This window comes from Notamacropus eugenii, chromosome 2 (assembly GCF_028372415.1).
Source record: "Notamacropus eugenii isolate mMacEug1 chromosome 2, mMacEug1.pri_v2, whole genome shotgun sequence".
Taxonomy (NCBI): domain Eukaryota; kingdom Metazoa; phylum Chordata; class Mammalia; order Diprotodontia; family Macropodidae; genus Notamacropus; species Notamacropus eugenii.
This window is the reverse complement of record NC_092873.1, coordinates 163,141,558-163,161,937: the sequence shown is the minus strand read 5'-3', so window position 1 is coordinate 163,161,937 and position 20,380 is coordinate 163,141,558. Positions and strand designations below refer to the sequence as shown.

Below are 20,380 nucleotides of genomic sequence, written 5' to 3'. Positions count from 1 at the left end.
ATAGCATAAGAGATGTCATCAGAGAGATGTATGACCAGACGTAAGCAAGTCATATAGCAAGTCAGGGTTAACTGTTAGCAGATAATCCTCATGTTTCACTGGTATTTGGAAAGGTCTGGAGATTTGATCCCTGTCATTTTGGTTGGTCCCTAGGAGAAAGATTTACCAGATGGCTGGAACAAGAGTCCTGAGGGTGAGTTGTCACTGAAAATCTCAAAGAATACTTCTATCAATCAGTCACCAACTTGAAGTGTAGAGAGGGCTGAGGGCTTAGAAAAGAATTCCACCCACCTCTTTGGTAGAGATCTGTTTATTTTGCAATTAGCAAAGGATAAGGGTAAGAAGATACTTCCTGAATTTGACTTGATAGGGAGGGCTGAAAATTTAAGCATATAACCTTGCTTCATAGTGGCAGAATTACATTCATTTAAAGGTAATGTCACTGGTGACTAGGAATATCACATACAGGAAAACAGTGGAAATAAATAAACCTCTTCAGGGAGGCAGTACCTGGGGACTATCATGAGGGTTAAACTGCCAGGTAACCGTCATTTTGGTACATTTAAAAACTGTTGGACTTACCTCAAAGGGCTGTGAGGATTAAATTGAAGGAGTGTAAGTGAAGTGCTTGGTGTAACTGTTATACAAATGTCAGCTGAGAGGTGATATGGTGGAAAAGTCTGGCCTCGAGCCAGGACAACTTGGCTTCCTGCTCTGCTTTCCATACATGCTTGTTGTGTCACCTTGTACAAGTCATTTGTCCAAGCTCAGTGCCCCCAGTCAACTCTAAAACTACAAATGACAGATAAGTTGCCCATCTACAGTGAAGGAAAATGTTTCTGCACTGAGAGTTCCCTAAACCAACGTAGTCATTTTTGTTGTTCAATCATTTCAGTTGTGCCCTACCCTTTGTGACCTTGTTTGGGGTTTTCTTGGCAAAGATACTAGAACAGTTTACCATTTCCTTCTCCAGCTCATTTTACAGATAAGGAAACTGAGGCAAACAGGGGCAAGTGTCTTGCTCAGGATTATGAAGCTTAGTTAAGTGTCTAAGTCTGAATTTGAACTCAGGAAGGTGAGTCTTCCTGACTCCAGGCCTGGCACCACTGCACCACTTAGCTGCCCATGCTAGTCATTAGTCTGGAGAAAGATGTCAGCTATCACCATCATCATCATCATCATCATCATCATCACCATCATCATCATCATCGTCATCATCATCACTACTATTGCAACATCAGCCATTTTAAATCCTTTCACCACAGGTTCCATGAAACAACAACCTCACACCAAATTCTGCCTCAGCAAGGTTCTGTCATACACAGAAAATTTTGGATATTTTAGTGGGTTTCTGATTTTTTTTTGATGAGGGTAACAGCTCCAGTTATGCAGATTGCAACTTGTCCATATCTGCCTACCTTGTACAATTCTTGTTAGAAATTGGTGTTTCTAAAGGATAGGTTTGATCATGTGTCCCTGTCCTTAAGAATCTTCAGTGACTCCCCATGGCCTCTAGGTTAAAATAAGAACTTCTCTATGGCAGCTAAAGTCCTTTACAATCTTGCTCCAGCCTTTATTTCTAGACTAATTTCATATTACTTCCCTTTACTCGTTCTACAGTTCAGCCAAATGGACTTATTTGCTGTTCCTCATACATGACATTCTATTATATCCCCCATGCCTAGAAGGGTGTCCCTCCACACTTCTTTGCCCTACGTGCCTTCAAAAGACCTTTTCCTGATTCCTAAAATTGTTAGTGCTTTTCCACCTATTGCTTCACATTTATTTTGCATAGATTTTATATTAATTGATGTGAAGACCAGGGCTGGGGAACCTGTGGCCTTGAGACCACATATGGTCACATGTGTATAGACTACTAAAAGGGCAACTAGATGACACAATGGAGAGAGTGCCAAACCTGAAATCAGGAAGACTTGAGTTCAAATCCAACCAACTCTAGCTATGTGACCCTGGGCAAGTCACTTAACCCAATTTACCTCAGTTTCCTCATTTGTAAAATGAGTGGGAGAAGGAAATGACAAACCACTTTAGTATCTTTGTCAAGGAAACCCTAAATGGGGTCACAAAGAGTCAGCCATGACCGAAAAAGGCCTAACAACAACAAAGACAACTAAAAATCAGGTACTGCCTATCTTAAAACCCCAGGATCTAGCACAGCATTTGGCAGTGGTTAATAAATGCATGTTGGATTGGATTGAATTGAATTGAATATGTCCTGCAAATTCTCCAAAAGGAGATCCACCTAAAGTTCTGTAACCCTCAGAAAAAGACCTCCCAAGATAACTATATTTATAAAGCTACTTTGCTTATCTATCTTTATTGTGTCTTCTTTCTGCCACAGTTTTCCTGTCATTCTTTTATCTTCTCCCTTCTTTGCCTTGTATTTCTATCATCAATTGACTGTCTTCCACAAGTTTATTCCCTTAAATCATATCTCATTTGATCTCTTCTGCTTTTGCTTTCCCTCCCTTGATTTTGATTTTTATCCCTTACGTTATTTTCTAATTTTGTCACACTATTTTGACACTCTCCTGAAATCTGCTCTCAGTTCTCACTCTGACTCCAGCAGGAAAGTTGCTGGACATAATACAGTATCTTTCTTTTCTGCTCTCATTTTAAGATTGGCTTGAATGTGACTTTGGAGTTTAGACCCTTAAAAAGACTTGGGGAATTGATGTACTTGGTTGTACTACCCAGTGGCATGCATGTCATCTACCCAGAAATCCCTGCAGGGCTTTTGTTACTCACTTGTCAGACTGGCATGGTCCAGTATTTCATGCCAGGTTTTTGTGTTGGCTAGGAAGAAGGATATACATGTAACTTCAGTTTTGGGGCTTTCAGCAATCTCTCAAATTGCTTAAAAACAGAATCCTTCTGAACTTGAAAGGATCTTATTCTTTCCACAGGTTGTAATCTCCTTGTATTAAGATCAAATTGACTTTCACTGCTAGTAAGCATTTATTGAGTGCCCATTGTATGCTATGCCTTGTGTTAGGATCTGGGGATTCTAAGATAAAAAAATGGAAACAGATCTTGCCCTCAAGAAGTTGACCTCTTTCAGAGGGAGAGAAATTGCTTATTGTATCTGACTTCTACTGGCATCTCCTGTAGGAATGTTAAAAAATAGATTCATTTAGAAGACATATAATTTTATAGCCAGAATTGGCCTTTAAAATCTTATAATTTCATCTTCATGTTTTATGTTTTTTCTTTCTAAGAAATTTTCATGACAAAAAAATCATGAACTTAGAGCATCAACAAACATGAATATTTCTAATATACAAAGAACATAAAAGTGTGAAATTGTAAATTGTTGGGTACTGTTTTTAAAATGTACATTAAGTTTAGCATTATAACAAAACTGCCCTGCTTGTCCATATCCCCTTTTGAACTTCCTTCTGGTCATGACTCTTTCTCATTTTTGCAGATGAGAGAATAGACTGGGAAAGGTTATAGGATCAGAGATTTAGAGTTGAATAAAACATTTATAATCCAGCCCCCTTATTTTAAAGATAAGAAAACTGAAGCCCATGGAGGTAAAGTGATATGACTAGAATCACAGAAATAATGAATGTCAGAGGTATGATTTGCTAGTGTGCATTCTATAGTACCTCACTGCCTCCTTAAGTGAGGTGACTTGTTGAAAGTAGAGTGGTTATGAGGGCCTTTTTTAAACAGGAAGCTAACTCAGAAACCTATTTGGTAGCAGTTAATTAGAGTAAAATGATTCAGAGGTTTTGTCCTTTCTTTCCCCCTTCCCTCAGACCCATCTCCCCTAAACACACACACACACACACACACACACACACACACACACACACACACACACACACACAGAGTCCGTCTGTCTCTCTCCCTCTCTCCCTCTCTCTCTCCTGGAGAAGTGCCTTACTGTTTTTTCTTGCTTAATGGGGACTTAGCCAGTCAGGACCGCTTTTCCCATGGCTGAATGATTGCACAGTAATCCATTATGGTGAGTGTGACTGATTATCCACTGGCATGCCTGCTGCAAGTTGCCCAGCCAGTTGTCAGACACTCCACAGAGGAATGCAGGTTGTGGGTGGACAACGTGATTGTCATTTCCTGTTACCCCTCATTCACAGGGAAATCTCTGATTCTCTCTGAATCAAGTGCTCCCTATGAAGTTAGGCTCAAAATATATTTCACCTGAGAGGAGAACTAACATTTTCCTGATCAAGGACCGTCCTAGGGTTTTTAAGGCCAGTTCTGTTTCTTTCATTACAGACTTAGTCATCCCCTTTTCCACGTCCTTTCTGGGAAGCCAGACTGAGATAAGGCAGACTTTTTTTTTCTTTCTGTTCCCTCCCTAGCTAGATAAGACTGCTAGGGAAGTTACTGTGATTAAGGAAGTTTAGGCAAGCCACTGAAAAATTCCATTAGATCTAATGACTTTTAGGCAGATACGTTGACTTTGGGCTGTATTCTTCATGCCAAAAAATAATAATAGTATCAAGGATAGGAGTTAAAGTGAAAGAGATAAAATAAATTTCCTTCATAAAATTCTTCCAGATCAGTATCATAACTTCAGATGCAGACTGTACTTGTCCATATCTGTTTACCTAAGTATTCAGCCCGTTTCCTCATATGTAAAATGAGGATGTAGGAGTAGGGGTACTTGTAACATCCTTTCCAGTCCTAAATCTATGATTTGGACTTCCTTAGTTTATACTACTGTATATGGCCTTCTTTGTCAAGGTTTATGGCTATAGTTGAATAGGGAGAATGTAAGCTCCCTGAGGGCAATGTTTGTCTTTCAATCCTGGGCACCTCATACAGCTTCTGATACCATATGGGGCCCTTCGTAAATGATTGTTTAGATTGAATTGAATCTCCGAAAATTTAAATTTTCAACAGCCTGTTGAAAAACAGGGACTTTGAGGAGCTGAATAGACTGTCTTTGGTGATTTGTAGACTAAATCTTTTCTTTGTAGACTCAACCAGAAAGTGATTTTCTTCTTCAGAGAATTTCATTACTGTTAACCAGTTCATCTTCTCATCATCCTTTGAAAGTTGCTAAAGATAATTGTCCTCCTTGGCCTTCTAATCATGGAACTACAGCTCATAGGAAGGCTACCTTGTAAATAAGATTGGGACAAATGCCTGACTAACCTAAATGGCCCTTTGTTGAATATGAAGCTCTTTCCCTTCTATTCTGTGACTGCCAGGAATCTATTTAGTGCAGTCTATTCAGGGATAGAGGTGAAGTTGATCTGGCTTGGGATTCCTCCTGGCTCCAAGATCCTGGATATTTTAAACATTTTCGTAGTTTTTTCTTTAAAACCTTTGTGATTGATATGTTTTGGATTTACATAGTTTTCAATACCCAATATAGCCTTGTTTTTTCTTCTTTCAATGGAGCCATCCCCTGTAAGAGCAAATAAAAGAAGATAGAAATGTGGCCCAGCAAAACCAACCCAATCAACAGTATATGCAATATTTTTTTACCGTAGTTCCCTTCCCTCTACAAAGAGGAGAGGGAGGTTTTGTAAATAAAAAGAAGAGGTGAATAGATATTCAAAGCAGTTAAGTGATTTGACAAAGTTTGGAATATATATATATACACACATACACATACATATATGTATGTATATGTGTGTGTGTGTATATATATACACACACACACATAGGCTTTGGGCTCACTTTACCAACTCACACTCATACTGGCAGGTATGGTCCCCAGAGTTCAGTTACCTCCCCTCTCAGGATTCTTGGGGGTAACCCTGAGTGGTTAGGAGATTGTTTTTTAATATTAAAACCTTCATGAGCCCCCTTGTTGGTGTCCTTTTCCCACTGATTATTAGCTGGTGTCAATTAACCAGCCAGACTTTTAGAAACAAGTACTAAGGTGCTGTAGTAAGAACCATAGGTACAAACATTTTCAAACAATCCCTTCCCCCCCAAAAAAGTAAAATAAAATCTGGAACATACTCTACTACAAGCTCACAAAGCTCATGTGGCAAAGGGATAAATTTGCAACTTTTGATTATTAGAACCAGAAAAGTTCTTTTTTTTATTTCCATCCTTTGGGGTTTTTAAAAATTAATTAATTAATTTTAGTTTTCAGCATTTACTTTTATAAGATTTTGGGTTCTAAAATTTGCTCCCTTCCTAGGATGGCATGCAATCTGATATAGGCTATACATATACAATCATATTAAACATATTTCCACATTAGTCAAGTTGTGAAGGAAGAATCAAAACAGAAAGAAAAAGCCATAGGAAACAAAAGACAACAAAAAAAGAGAAAATGGTATGCTCCAGATAAGTTCTTTTCTCTCCTCATGGAGTCTTGATGAAGTTCTCCTTCATAAAAAAGTATGGTGTGACATTCTGCTGGGCTCCTTTTAGAATCTTGAAGCTGCCTTTTCTCAGTGTGCCTGATTTGTCCTCTGCTCCCAGTCAACATGCAGCCCTCTGCCAACAGCTGTTCCAGGGACCCTGATAGGACACTTTTTGGCAGTCCTTAATCTTCCATTCTTTTGAAGTTTTCAAGGTCTTTCTATGGTCAAGGACAGGGTAGGGAAGAGATTGAGGGTCTCTCCGCTCCCTGTCCCCTGCCCCAAATGATTCCTTTTCAGAGTTTTGGATAGAATTATTTCCACTACAGAGGTACTATTGAATGGTCAGGTTCTGAATTGGCTTGATGTTTTTATATAAGTCCCACAGGACATGCACAAGTCCCTTCAGCCAGTACTAACATATATCTATATATATTTCTATAAATGTGTGTATGTATATATGTATGTGTATATATAATGTATATGTATGTATATATGTATGTGTATGTATATATATGTAGTATGTGTGTGTGTATATGTGCAATGTCATTTCATTTCCTCCAATGGATTTCATTCCTTCCAAATTAACTAAAGTCTTTTCTCACCTAATTTATGCCTTTGATTGATTCACAAGCAGTATTTTTAAGTACTGAGGTTACTCTATGTGGGGTGGGGTGATTGATTCATTAATTCAGTCAGTCTGTACCTTACAAATGTGCAATGTGCTTCATTAGAGGAGAACATCTTTTCCTCTAAGATATAATCTTTAATAATACGCCATCAGACATATCCTTGGCCTTTGACTTTTCACTTTTAAACTCTTAAGGAACTTTCACAGTTTTGCTATTAGAACATAGGAAATGTAATGTAGTAGATAGAAAAAGCAGTAACAGTTTGTGTTCTTGGCTCTGACTTTTGACTTGACTTGACTTTGAGCAAATCACAGAATTAGAACTAGAAATCCTGCCAGATGCTTTTAGGCAAGTAAGTAAGGATTACACCAGAAGGTTAAATATCCTCTGTCAAGGTGCTTCCTTGTAGTAATTGAGAGAGCGAGGGAGGACACTCTTAGGCTTTCCCCATACACACACCATATATACCTTTTTCTTTTTTGTCTTTCCTCCTTCCTTCCTCTTGCTCTTCCCTTCCTGTTCCTTCTCTCCTTTGCATTCTTATCCTGCCATTCCCCCTTTTCCCTTTCCCTTTCTTTTTCTTCTCTTCTTAGGGCTCATTCATTAATTCATTCATTCTGAAACAATGAAGTACCTTCTATGTAAAAAACTGTACTGGGTACTGGAATAGACACAAAGTTTATTTTGAAAAATAGTCAAAATCTTCTATAAATCTAATGTAAGAGAGAGATAAGACAAATGAAGACAATGCAAAATATTATGTGAGTGCACTAGAGCATTAGAAAAAAAGTACAGTGTGAGATTTGAAGGGGGAAGATCATTTGAATGACAATGTTTTCTTTATAAAAATAAATGTCTATTTTATTTATCTATAAAATATAATTTTATTTTCCTTATAAAACGAGTATTTCCCTTCTTCCACCCCTTTTCACAGAGCCATACCTCATAATAAAGTACAAATGAAGGAAGGGAAAAAACATTCTGGAAAACTTAAGTAACATATCAAAAAAGTCTAACATGATAGTCAGTATTCTACACCCATTGTCTTTCCATTGTGCAAAGGTATCTTCTCATATCTCTTTACTGAGGCCAAGCTCAATCATTGTAATTTCACAATATTTCACTTCAGTTGTTTTTTTTTTTCCATTTGTATTATTGTAGTCATTATATATGGGCAGCTAGGTTGGTAAAGTAGATAGGGTGCCAGGCCTGGAGTTTGGAATATTTCAGTTCAAATAAGGCCTCAACTAGCCATATGACCTTGGGCAAGTCACTTAACTTTGTTTGCCTCAGTTTCCTTGTCAGTAAATTGAGTTGGGAGAAGAAATGATAAATCATTCCAGTATCTTTGCCAAGAAAACTCCCAAAGGTTGGATACCAATGAAGTAACTGGTCATTATGTTTATTGTTTTTCAAATTCTATTTACTCCATATACATTGATATAAGTTGTTTCCATGCTTCTCTGTATTTATCATGTTCTAAGTGTCTTATTGCCTAGCAATATTCCATTACTTTCACATACCACAATGTGTTTAGCCATTACTCAACTGATGAGCATCTAGTTTGTTTCTAGTTCTCTGTTACCACAAAAAGTATTGCTTTAAATATTTTGGTGTATTTGGGATCTTTCTTTTTATCACTTACCTCCTTATGATGTATACTTAGCAGTGGAATCTCTGAGTTGAAGGGTGTGGACCTTTTAGTCACTTTATTTGTATAATCCCAGATTTCTTTTCAGAATGGTTGTACCACTTCACAGCTCTACCAATAATGCTTTACTGTGCCTGTTTTTCCATAGCCCCTCCAAGAATGAGCATTTCTCCATCTTTTATCATCTTTGCCAATTTGCTTGGTATGAAATGAGACTTCAGCATTGTTTTGATTTACATTTCTTTTATTAGTAATTTGAAACATTCTTTCATTGGATATTTAATAATTTGCACTTCTTTTGAGGAACATTTATTTATATCTTTTGGCTACTTATTAGGGAATAACGTGCTCTGAAATATTTCTTTTAGTTGTCTATATATCTTGAATATCATACACTTAGTAAAGATAATACAAACCTTTTTTCCTAGTAATCACTTCCCTTATCCCAGTTACATTGATTTTGTAGGCACAAAAGCTTTTTTCAATTCCATGTAATCAAAATTATCAATTTAATCTTTCATAATTGCCTTTATCCCAGACAAGTCTTTACAGGTCTCTGAAGCTGCTGTTATTGCCTTTCCCCCAGGCTGTCTTATGTCTACTTTGTATCTGTCTCCTTTGTAACTAGTCATTTTTCTACTTTGTATCTATCTCCTTTGTAACTAGTCATTTTTCTACTTTGTATCTATCTCCTTTGTAACTAGTCATTTTTCTACTTTGTATCTATCTCCTTTGTAACTAGTCATTTTTTCTACTTTGTATCTCTCTCCTTTGTAACTAGTCATTTTGTCTACTTTGTATCTATCTCCTTTGTAACTAGTCATTTTTTCTACTTTGTATCTATCTCCTTTGTAACTAGTCATTTTGTCTACTTTGTATCTATCTCCTTTGTAACTAGTCATTTTTCTACTTTGTATCTATCTCCTTTGTAACTAGTTATTTTTTCTACTTTGTATCTATCTCCTTTGTAACTAGTTATTTTTGAGGTTGTCTTCAGATTTCCTGGAGTGCAGGGACTGTTTTTATCTTTTTTTCTAATCCCAGTGTTTAGCCTGGTACCTGGTACATCACAAGTTCTTAATGAATATTTATGGACTGTTCACTGATAAGGATTCACCCCTACCCATAACTGAGAAAGATATTATGATCTACTTCTCTTACAAATATTTTTTATGGCATGATCTTTAATGTCCAAGTCACATTCATTTTGAGTTTTTGGAATGTGGTGTAAAATAGTTCGACTAAGCCTAATTTGGGCCAGATTGCTTTTCAGTTTTTCCAGCAGTTCTTATCAGATGGAGAATTCTTTTCTAGGTAATTTTATGTTTGGGAGTTTATTGAACTATGGGTTGTTGAATTTAATTATTTCTGATTCATCTTTGTCTGATTTGTTCCATAGATCTGCATTTCTGTTTTTTAACCAATACCAAATGGTTTTTTGATGATTACTGCCTTATAATATAGTATGAAATTTGGAGGTGCATTATTCCTTTCACTCCTATCTTTCTTACTATACTTTGGCTCCTTTTATTTTCATTATTCCTACCTTTTTCATTATCAATAACTGTTAGTTGGTTTAAAGAATTACTGATAACCAAGAGATTTTAACTACCTCCAAAGGTTGAATGAATTACCATAGTCAAAGAACAGAAGACTTTCTTGGAGTTGCACTTTTTTATTGGTGGGTGTGAAAATAAAAGATGTGAATAGAAACTTCTTCCAATGTTTTTCTTCCTTTCTACAGGCCACAGAATCAATACACAGAAATTTTAGCTGTAGGTCACTCAAGCAAAGAGAAAGAAATTGATGGGAATTGATGTGCCACTTTGCCACAGTAGGACAGACCACTGTTTGTTTTTATTGTCTGTCACAATTCCTCTCTGGGAAGTGAATTTTTAGCATTAAAGTAAAGACATGGCCTCAATGGCACCAGCACCACCACCACCAACTCTGATTCGCAGGAAGGCAAGACAGCTGAGCCAAAGCAGCAAGATGCCCCAAGGAAGAGGCAGAAAATGGCATGAGCAAAGTGGAAGAGACCCTCTCCACCACAAAATGATTCTATCTTTCCTCAGGCAGAGACAGATGCCCCAGAACGCATGTCTAAGAGCCATACCTTTGAGGAGTAGCTTTTTTCCAGGATACTGCAGGCCTTGTCTGTAGCCTGACCCTTCTACCATTTTCCTAGGAACTCCCTTGGTTCACCCTGTAGCCACATCCTTCTTAGTAGCCACATCCTTCTTAGTAGCCACAGATACTGACCCAGGGGAAAAAAAAAGCTCTCATTACCGATGGCAGCATCAAATAGTTCAATGTCAAAGGGTTATGTTTTTGTCTCACAATGAAGGAGGTATGTTTGTATATCAAATTCATTTCCCTTCTGTACTCTGGCATAATTGGATACCTTACCATATAGACCACCTGGTCTTAACATCTGCTCTGCTGTTGTGTCCTGAGAACCACTGGGCCAGTTGCTATCTGCCTTCTCTCTGTGTCTTCTGGATCACTAGGCCTTACTCCGCATTCTCTGGTCCAATGGACATCAAGCTTTTTTGGTTACATACCCTTATTAGTAAAAAGATTTCAGTGTGAACTCCCAATGTGTGTATGTATATGTGTGCATCTAAAAATGTATATGTGTGTACATACACATACACACATCTTTTTATGACTGAGATTTTGAGATTTAGTGGTTTCATTTCCTTCTCTACATAAACCCCTGTCTATATTCCTATTAAGAGACAGATTGTTTTCTGAGATTCAAGGTTGCTCAGACTCTGATGGGCAGTATCTTATATACCCCCACAGCTAATAAATATTTATTGAGGACCATCTGTCTATGCAGCACCAGGGTCAGTCATGGTGAATGACCAAATGAATTTTATAGGAATCTAAAACTGGTTGCTTGATGACTGAGGAAAATTGGGAGCTATCTTGATCTAGAATACTTAAAAAACACTGGATATTGTGGATAACTTTGAATGTTTTTGATGACATACCAAACAACGAAACTTCTATGTGTGTAATCAAGCTATGAGATTTTAAAATTTCAATATCTATTTTATTTAATGGGAGAAAAGTGAATGTGTATATGTCTAGCATAGACCAAATGAGATTGACTTTTATTAATGATGTTCTGGTCTTATTATTTCCCAGTATAGTGGTAAAATGCTAGATCTGAGACAAGTTCTAGGTTCAAACCCTCTTTTCTACCTACTACTTGTGTAACATTGTAGAATTTGCTTGACCTTTCTGGTCTTCAGTTTTTCATCTATAAATTGAAAACATTGGAACCAATGATCTCTGAGGTTGTTGCTGTTCAGTCGTGTCTGATTCTTCACGACCCCATGGATCAAAGCATGCCAGGCCCTTCCATCCTCCATTATCTCCCAAAGTGTGTCCAAGGTCATGTTTATTGCTTCCATGACACTGTCTATCCATCTCATCTTCTGTCATCTCTTTTTCCTTTTGCCTTCAATCTTTTCCAACATCATGGTCTTTACTAATGAGTCCTGTTTTCTCATTATATGGACAAAGTATTTAAACTTCTGCTCCAGTATTTGTCTTTCCAAGGAATATCTGAATTAATCAAATATTGACTGATTTGATTTCATGACTGTCTAAAGGACTCTCAAAAGTCTTGACCAACACAATTTGAAAGTGTTGATTCTATGGCACTCAGCTTTCCTTATAGTCCAGATCTCACAGTCATATGTTACTATTGGAAAAAAACTTACCTTTGACTATACAGAACTCTGGCAAGGTGATGTCTCTGCTTTTTAGTATGCTATCCACATTTGTCATAACTTTCCTTCCAAGGAAAAAAGGATCTTTTAAATTCATGCAGTCACTGTTTGCAGTGATCTTTGAGCCCAAGAGTATAAAATCTGGTCCTGCTTCTATTTCTTCTCCTTCTATTTGCCAGGAAGTGCTGGAACCCATAACCATGATCCTAGTTTTTTAATGTTAAACTTCAAGCCAGTTTTTATACTCTCCTCTTTCACCTTCATCAAGAGGATTCTTAACTCTTCATTCAGTTTCTGCCTTCAGAATAATATATCATCTACATATCTGACATTGTTGACATTTTTCCTGGCAATCTTGATTACTGGAGTGGTTTGCCATTTGCTTCTCCAGTTCATTTTACAGATGAAGGGTTAATTGACTTGTCTGAAGTCAACACAGCTAGTGAGTGTCTGAGGCTAGATTTGAACTCAGGAAGTTGAGTCTTCCTGACTCCAGGTCTGGCTCTCTGTCCACTGTACCACCTAGCTGCCTTTGTAACTTAGCTCCCTACCTTTTCAGTCTCCTTAGACCTTAATCTTTCTTATATGTTCTTTGACTTAGTGACTCTGGCCACTTGGCTTTTCCACAAACAAGAAACTATCCCTACTCTTAGGGCATTTTCTCTGGCCATCCCCTGTACCTGGAATGCTCTCCATCCTTTACTCTGGCTGTCGACCTCACTGGCTTCCTCTAAGCTCCATCTAGAATACCATCTTTTATAGGAAACCTTTCTCAGCCCTTCTTAATTCTAGCTCCCTTCCCTCTGTTAATTATTCACAATTTTTCTTATATATGGCTTGCTTTGTACATTCTTGTTTTTATATTGTCTCCCCATTAGATTATAAGTTCCTTGAGGTCAAGGAATGTATTTTCCCTCTTTTTGCATATCCAGCACTTAGTATATTGCTACACAGAGTAAGTTCTTAATAAATTGCCTCTTTTTGCATATTCAACACTTAGTATATTGCCTAGCACATAGGAGGTTCTTAATAAATGTTAATTGATTGATTGATTAATCATTCAGCTGAGCTCAGGTATAAGGGGAAAGTGGCAGATTTTCAGTGATGTTAGCATCTTTGGAATTTTACTGATAAATCTCATCTCCATTAATTAAAAAAGGATAGATACCGGCTTAATTGCTGCCTGCCAATCCTTCCTTTTCTGTTTCCCATGGTTATGGTTTGTTGCCCCACTCCCTCTCAGTTCACTGTGCTATTGATGTATAGCTTGTGATGATTTTGATGTGAGTGAATAATAACATAAATTCAGTACTGGAAGTGAGAGGAAGAAAAGGGAAGTGGGAGATCTCATGTACTATTTCAGCTGAAGAAATAAGGAAACAGGATGCTTTAAGTATTAGACATGATCCTTTCAGGCAATATTGCTAAACTTTAGTATTGTGAATTTAGATCTTCCTGAAAAGGAATGGTTCACTGATACCACACCTTAGGCACCCTGCCAAATACCACATGTCATAAACAGGGACCCTGCAAATCAGCTTGTACACCTTGACATCAGTAGTGTTCCTTGTGCCTACTCTTTTGTTTAATTATTCTCTTTCTTCTATTTCTGGCTTCTTCTTAAATAACAGGAGGATAAGGGGGGATAGGAAAAATTGTTACCCATGAGAAAATAATCTGCAGAAATCATGTCTTTATGATAAACTTTTAAATAACTAATATTTTCTTTTTTAAGTGGAAATGAAAATCATTCAAAAAACATCCATCTTTGAAATGAATTATTTTATAGGAAATTTGTTTTCATTTTTCCTATTTTCATTTTGACTTATTAGTCCATTAGTTAATAATCATCTATTACATGCCAGATAGTGTGCTGGGACCAGAAGTCATAGACGCAGGGTTTGGCATTGACCCCCTTCCTTCCTGAACTCAACACACTTATCAGGCATCTTGTTCTTTTGAAACAATTTTTAAATTCCAAACTTTAAAAAAAGAGCTTTTCCATACATAGGACACAAAAAGAATTCTATGTGAAACTGCGACTATTTGTATCACTTGCATTTTTTAAAATGTATAATAAAATTCTCCATGTTACATTCACAATTATTCTGTTTGACCTGTTCTCTTCAGTGCATTTTTAAAATGTTGCAATGGATCCTTTTTTTGTATAACTGCTAGCTTCTACCCCTCTCTTCTCACCTTCCCCCCAATTAATCTAGAGTAAGAAGGGGGTAGTGAAAGTTTGTAACTAGTAATAGTAAAGCAAAACAAATCCATACTGTGGTCGTGTTCAAAAATTCATGGCTAACTTGTGTCCATCACTTCTCTGTTAGGGGATGGTTAATGCAATTCTAGGTTTTCTGGAGACAGTTTTGAGCAAAGCTTTTACATCCTTCAAAGTTGCTTTTCTTAACTGTATTGTTGCCTTTATATGGTTTTCCCCCCTCCTGGTTCTGCTCACTTTGTTCTGCAACATAGTATTCTGGGTTCTCTGAAATTATATCTTTTCTCATTTCTTATGGCACAGAATTCCATTATATTCATAAAATAATTTACTCAGCCTTAATTATATTAATTTTAGTTTTTTGATTTTATATTTGATTGTTCTCTGATTGTTTTATATGTATCAAGACTGTCTTTCCAGCAATGCTTAAGATCATCACAAGGTGAAAAAACATGTGAAGTTCATGGAGCTATACATAGGAGGTTACCCATATGTTAAGATCCATTGAAATAATTGAGGAGTACTTCCACTATCTTGGCAGAGGTGACTGTGGGTGTAGAATATATATACTGTAAGATTTTTTCTGATATATTTATTTATTAGTTTTGCTAAACTGCTTTTAAAATTCTTTATCATAACAGATGGTTCTCTGAGAAGGGAAGGGGATATGTAAAAGCAAAAGGTGACAATTAAAATTCATTTTAAAAAAGAAATATTGAAGTATGAGTATTAATAGATCCATCTACCTTCATAATTATTTCTCATTTGCTCCTGTCTGGTTTGAATACAAGTTTTTTCAGTTCACCCCCTTGTATCCCAGGTTCAAATGCCAAAATTATAAAATGATATATATATATTTTAAAACATAAAGTATATAGAATTTTTTTGTTTTTACCAAATCTCAACATGTACTCTTAAAAATCAGTTTTGAAAAAAAATGTGAAATTAAAATATAAATAAAAGAAAAGGGAAAGGGAAATGAATCCAGCACAGCTGGAGCCCTATCTCTTTAGGTTCAGGCCTCCTCCCCTTTATTTGACAATTGAGTCAAGGAAAGGCTTAGAGGATTTGACTGCAACAGATAAGGGAGGGAAGGAAGGAAAAAACCAGTGGCAAAAAAAGAAAATACTAGTGTGGTATCCATGTTTTTCTTTTATTTTTTTTTAAAAAGTCTCCTTCCTATCCTGCTATACTCTAAATTGATCCTCATATATAGTGAACAAATATGATCAGAAAGACTGCATCAGAGCAGAGGGGTAGTATAATCATAAAGTTTAAAATTAATACAAATCCTTTGAAGTGGACTTTTTATTCTAAATTCAAATTTCATTTTATTTTCAAATCTGTATTCTCTTTCCCCACCTCCAGCCTCCTCATTGAGAAAGCAAAAAAATAGAACCTGATACAAATGTGTAGTTGAGCAAAAGACTTCCCTTATTGTCCCTGCCCCTCCCCCGCCAATAATATTCCTCTGTTTGCACTCTGAGTCTCTATCATGCTTCATCATGAGTCCTTTGGAATTGTAGTTGATGATTGTATTGATCAAAATTCCCAAGTCTTTCATTGTTCACCTTTACAATGCTGTTACTCTTGTACTCTAGTCCTGCTCACTTTAAGTTGCGTCAGTTCATACAAGTCATTATGTTGATCCGTTACTAAGTCTTTTAAAGTTGATTATTTCTGTTACTGTGTAGCTTGTTCTCCTGGCTCTGCTCATTTCACTTTGCATCAGTTCATATAAGTCTTCCCAGATCTTTTTGGAACTATCCCTTTCATCATTTCTTACAGCACAGTAATACTCCATCACATTTACATTCAATACTTTTTCAGTCATTCCCAATTATTGGGCATCCTCTCAGTTTCCAATTTTTTGCCAGTACAAAAAGAGATGTGATATATATGTAAACTTATGTATACCTATATGTACACATACACATATAATATATATATATGTATAGATTTTACACAGGAGACATTTTTTCTCTTTCTCTGATCTCTTTGTAGCATAGTAGCAGTATCATAGGGTCAAAGGATATGCACAGTTCAGTAGCTTTTTGGGCATACTTCCAAATTACTTTTCTGAATGGCTGGACTAGTTTACAGTTCCACCAACAGTGCAGTAATGTTTGTATTTCTACAAACCCCTCCAATGGGTCATTTTCCATTTTGGGGGAGTCAAACTTTGCCAATCTGATGGACTAGAGGAAGTACCTCAGAGTTGTTTTAATTTGAATTTCTATAATTGTTAGTGATTTAAAGCATTTTATATGGCTTTTGATAGTTTGTATTTCTTCCTGTTAAAAATGTCTATTCATAGCCTTTGAAGTCTAGATAAATGAATCCAGCACAGCTGGATCCCTGTCTTTTTAAGTTCCTGCCTCCTACTCTTTATTTGACAATTGAGCCAAACCAGAGAAATCCTAATAGAAGATTACTGAAATTAGTAATATAATGGGATTGGGATGTTCCTTAACTCAAGCAATACTGGGTTAAGAATATTTGGAGTCTGCTGTGGGCAGTTCCATGTTATGCAATCAAGAAACCAAGCCTCTCCTGGTGGTTCATTGTGTATAAGGCTAGGGAGAAATAGGACATAGAGAGAAGGGGAAAGTCAGTTTTTGAAGTTTATACATTTTAACAAGTAAGGATCTTTGGTAGTAAAAGTTTTCCCACTCAGTAAAAATTTTCTACTAATGCTGAACTGTAGTTGATAAAATAGAACATAAGCAACATATACCTGGAAGAGGGTCATCATCTCCAAAATTTGCCTCTGTGCTCCAAATAAGATTACCAACTTTCCCACCCATTTGCCAGGCACTTGTTTGTAGTCTTAGCTACTGGGGAATTCCCACCAGAATGTAAGCTTCTTGAGAGCAGGGATTCTTATTGTTATTTTTTGTGTCTTTATTTGTATCTTTAGCATTCACCAACACAGAGCATGGCACACAGAAAGCACTTAGTAAATGTTTATAGATTGAGTGATTGATTGACTGTAAGGTGACCTTCCATCTACTCTGCATGTATCTTATATATACTATTTATGCATGTGTTGTCTTCTCATTAGAATGTAAGCTCTTTTCGAGCAGGCACTGTTTGCTTTTTCTTTGTATCCTCAGCACTTAGCACAGAGACTAAGTGCTTTGCTATTAGTGTTGCTTGTGGTCTACCAAAAGAAGACTTTGTTGACAAATTTCAAGATAACCATCCATTTTCTCTGCATGTATGTTGTATGCAGGTTGTCTTACTGATTAGAATGTAATCTCTTTGATAGCTGGCACTAACGACTTTTTTGTTGAATTCCCTGTGTTTTATATAGTATCTGGCACATAGTAAATGTTTGATAAATGCTTGTTGATTGATAAACATTGGCTAGAAATCTACAGGGTTACGGACAGTGGCTAATGAACAATTAAGGCATCTCTTGCATATGTAGCTAAGACTATTTTGAGATCTAAAACACTAAGTGTGAAATAAGTACAAAGGGCTTAGATTCTGTTTCAAGCACAACCTTACATTTCCTTGAACAAGACACGCCATCTCTCAACTTTTGACATTTTCTCTGGCTGTCCCCCATGTCTGGAATGCCTTTCTTCTTTGTGACTTCTGACTTCCCTTCCTTCCCTCCAGTCCCAGCTAAAATTCAACCTTCTACAGGAAGTCTTTCCCAGTCTCTCTTCATTCTAGTGCCATCCCTCAGTTAATTATTTCCTATTTGTCCTGTGTGTAGCTTTTTCACACGTGTGTGTTTGCATATTGTTTCCCCCTTTAGAGTAAGAACACCTCAAGGGCAGAGACTGTTTTTTGCTTTTTTTGTATCCTTAATGCTTAGCGCACTATGCCTGATGGACTCAAGGCACCATGTGCTTGGCACATAGTAGACACTTAATAAATGCTTATTGATTGAATGACTATTTACAAGCCCCTTTTTATTAATGTGTCAGATTCTTCAATTATGATATAGGAATAGTAATGCAAACTCTCCTCTTTTTGAGACAGGGATGTGGTAAGGATGAATGAGGAATGTTTGAAAGGCATTTTGGATGTTAGCTCAAAGCAGCAAGCATGGTCAGTCTTAGCATAGCATTCAGAGAAACCAAAGTAGGAAAGAGTGGGACTCATGAATCACATTTGAAATGGAAGTGAAACTCTTCTAATTAACCACTGTGAAAGTATCTCACTCTCGTTTTTATTTTGTGGTTTCTTCAGTTCTGGACTTCAGTGATCCCTTCAGTACCGAAGTGAAGCCAAGGATTCTGCTTATGGGACTGAGGAGAAGTGGCAAGTCATCTATCCAGAAAGTTGTCTTTCACAAAATGTCACCCAATGAAACCCTATTCTTGGAGAGCACTAATAAGATATGCCGAGAAGATGTCTCCAACAGTTCCTTTGTTAACTTTCAGATTTGGGATTTTCCAGGTCAAATTGACTTTTTTGACCCTACGTTTGACTATGAGATGATCTTCAGGGGCACAGGAGCACTGATATTTGTTATCGATTCCCAGGTAAAGTTAAAGATCTAAGGTTAGCACTCAGAGCCATAACTAGGATAGAGTGATTGGAGTTTTGCTCCAAAGTACCAAATTGAGAGTGTACTGAAATCATTTTTCAGTTCATAAGTACTGTAGAAACAATAGGGCTTAGCCTTTGTGCCTAGTTATCAAGAAGATTTATATAAAATAGGAAGGTATCAGATATCCCACTTCTTTTCCTCTACTGAATGCCAGGTAAGTGATTCCCAAAGCTGGCCCCATCCTGATACTCACCTTGTCTCATCAGTATTCTCCCTAACAATATCCAGCTTTTATAGTTGATTTGAGGATGTATTTTCTGCCACTTGCCCTGAGTTCAATTTGTGACATCTCTGGTACAAAAATTCCAAGTTATAGCTCTGTCAGAGCTGCATATTAACCTGTGAAAGCTACACTACCCCACTTACAGATGGGAGTACATCCTAAAAGTTAAATTTTAATTTGGTCCTTTGAAACCTGGAATGCATTTTCCAACTGAATAATATAACAAATAGCCCACAAAAGCCCACTCTATTAAGATGGATTGAAATATAGTACTATGTCTTGGCAAACAACATGATCTTTCATCATGCCCTTCATTTTGTGCAGGGCCCTCCTCTGTAGAACTCCATAGTAGTGCTCCCAATTTTTCTCTTCTCTTCTTACCCTCAATCAAAAGTAACTTCTCCCATGCCCTTTCTTCAGGACCCAAATTTTCATTGTAGCTATTTTTCTTTTTGTATTTCTTTTTGATGCAATAGATATTACCCAACAAATACTCAAACATTACCCCAACAAAATTCTATTTCCCAAAACATGTCATCCCCCCCCCCACACACACTACATTCCTGAAATATATCACTGTACATTTTCCCTTTTTAGATAGGATATGTGTTTTGGTTCCATTTTCTGAGCAAACTAAGCTATTTGTTAATGACCTATCACTTAATAAGTTCAGCCTTAGTGGTTATCTAGTTCTGTTTAAACAAGGATTCTTGAAAACATAATGCCTTAACTAAGAATCACCAAGGATTTCAGTTACCTTAGCAAGCCATTAGAGTTGCTTAATTCCGTCCCTGGAAAGTTCTACTGTGGTGCTCATCATGATGTGTCAAGGAATCTTCTGGGATTTTGAAAACTGTACCAGGAGAGTACATATTCTGGCAGGTTATATCATGCAAAGCTGTAGCTAAAAAATTCATCCCCATGTGTCTGTTCTGCTGTTAATGAGCCCCTCCTCACTCTGAAGCTGAGCCCCAGGAAAAAAGTTGTCATCTCTCAAGGCAGTGAAACCCAAGA

At 36.9% G+C, this 20,380-nt stretch overlaps 1 protein-coding gene across 2 annotated transcripts in view; it reads left to right on the top strand.

The window, feature by feature from the left end:
- The window catches only part of RRAGD (Ras related GTP binding D), a 60,094-nt gene that overhangs the window by 3,634 nt on the left and 36,080 nt on the right, over positions 1 to 20,380 (top strand). Inside the window, exons 2-3 of one of the 2 annotated variants that reach the window (XM_072642815.1) lie at positions 154 to 193; positions 18,780 to 19,075. In XM_072642815.1, coding sequence (XP_072498916.1) covers positions 154 to 193; positions 18,780 to 19,075 — 336 coding nt within the window. The remainder of the gene's footprint in view (positions 1 to 153; positions 194 to 18,779; positions 19,076 to 20,380) is intronic. The other variant, XM_072642814.1, reaches the window with a different exon arrangement.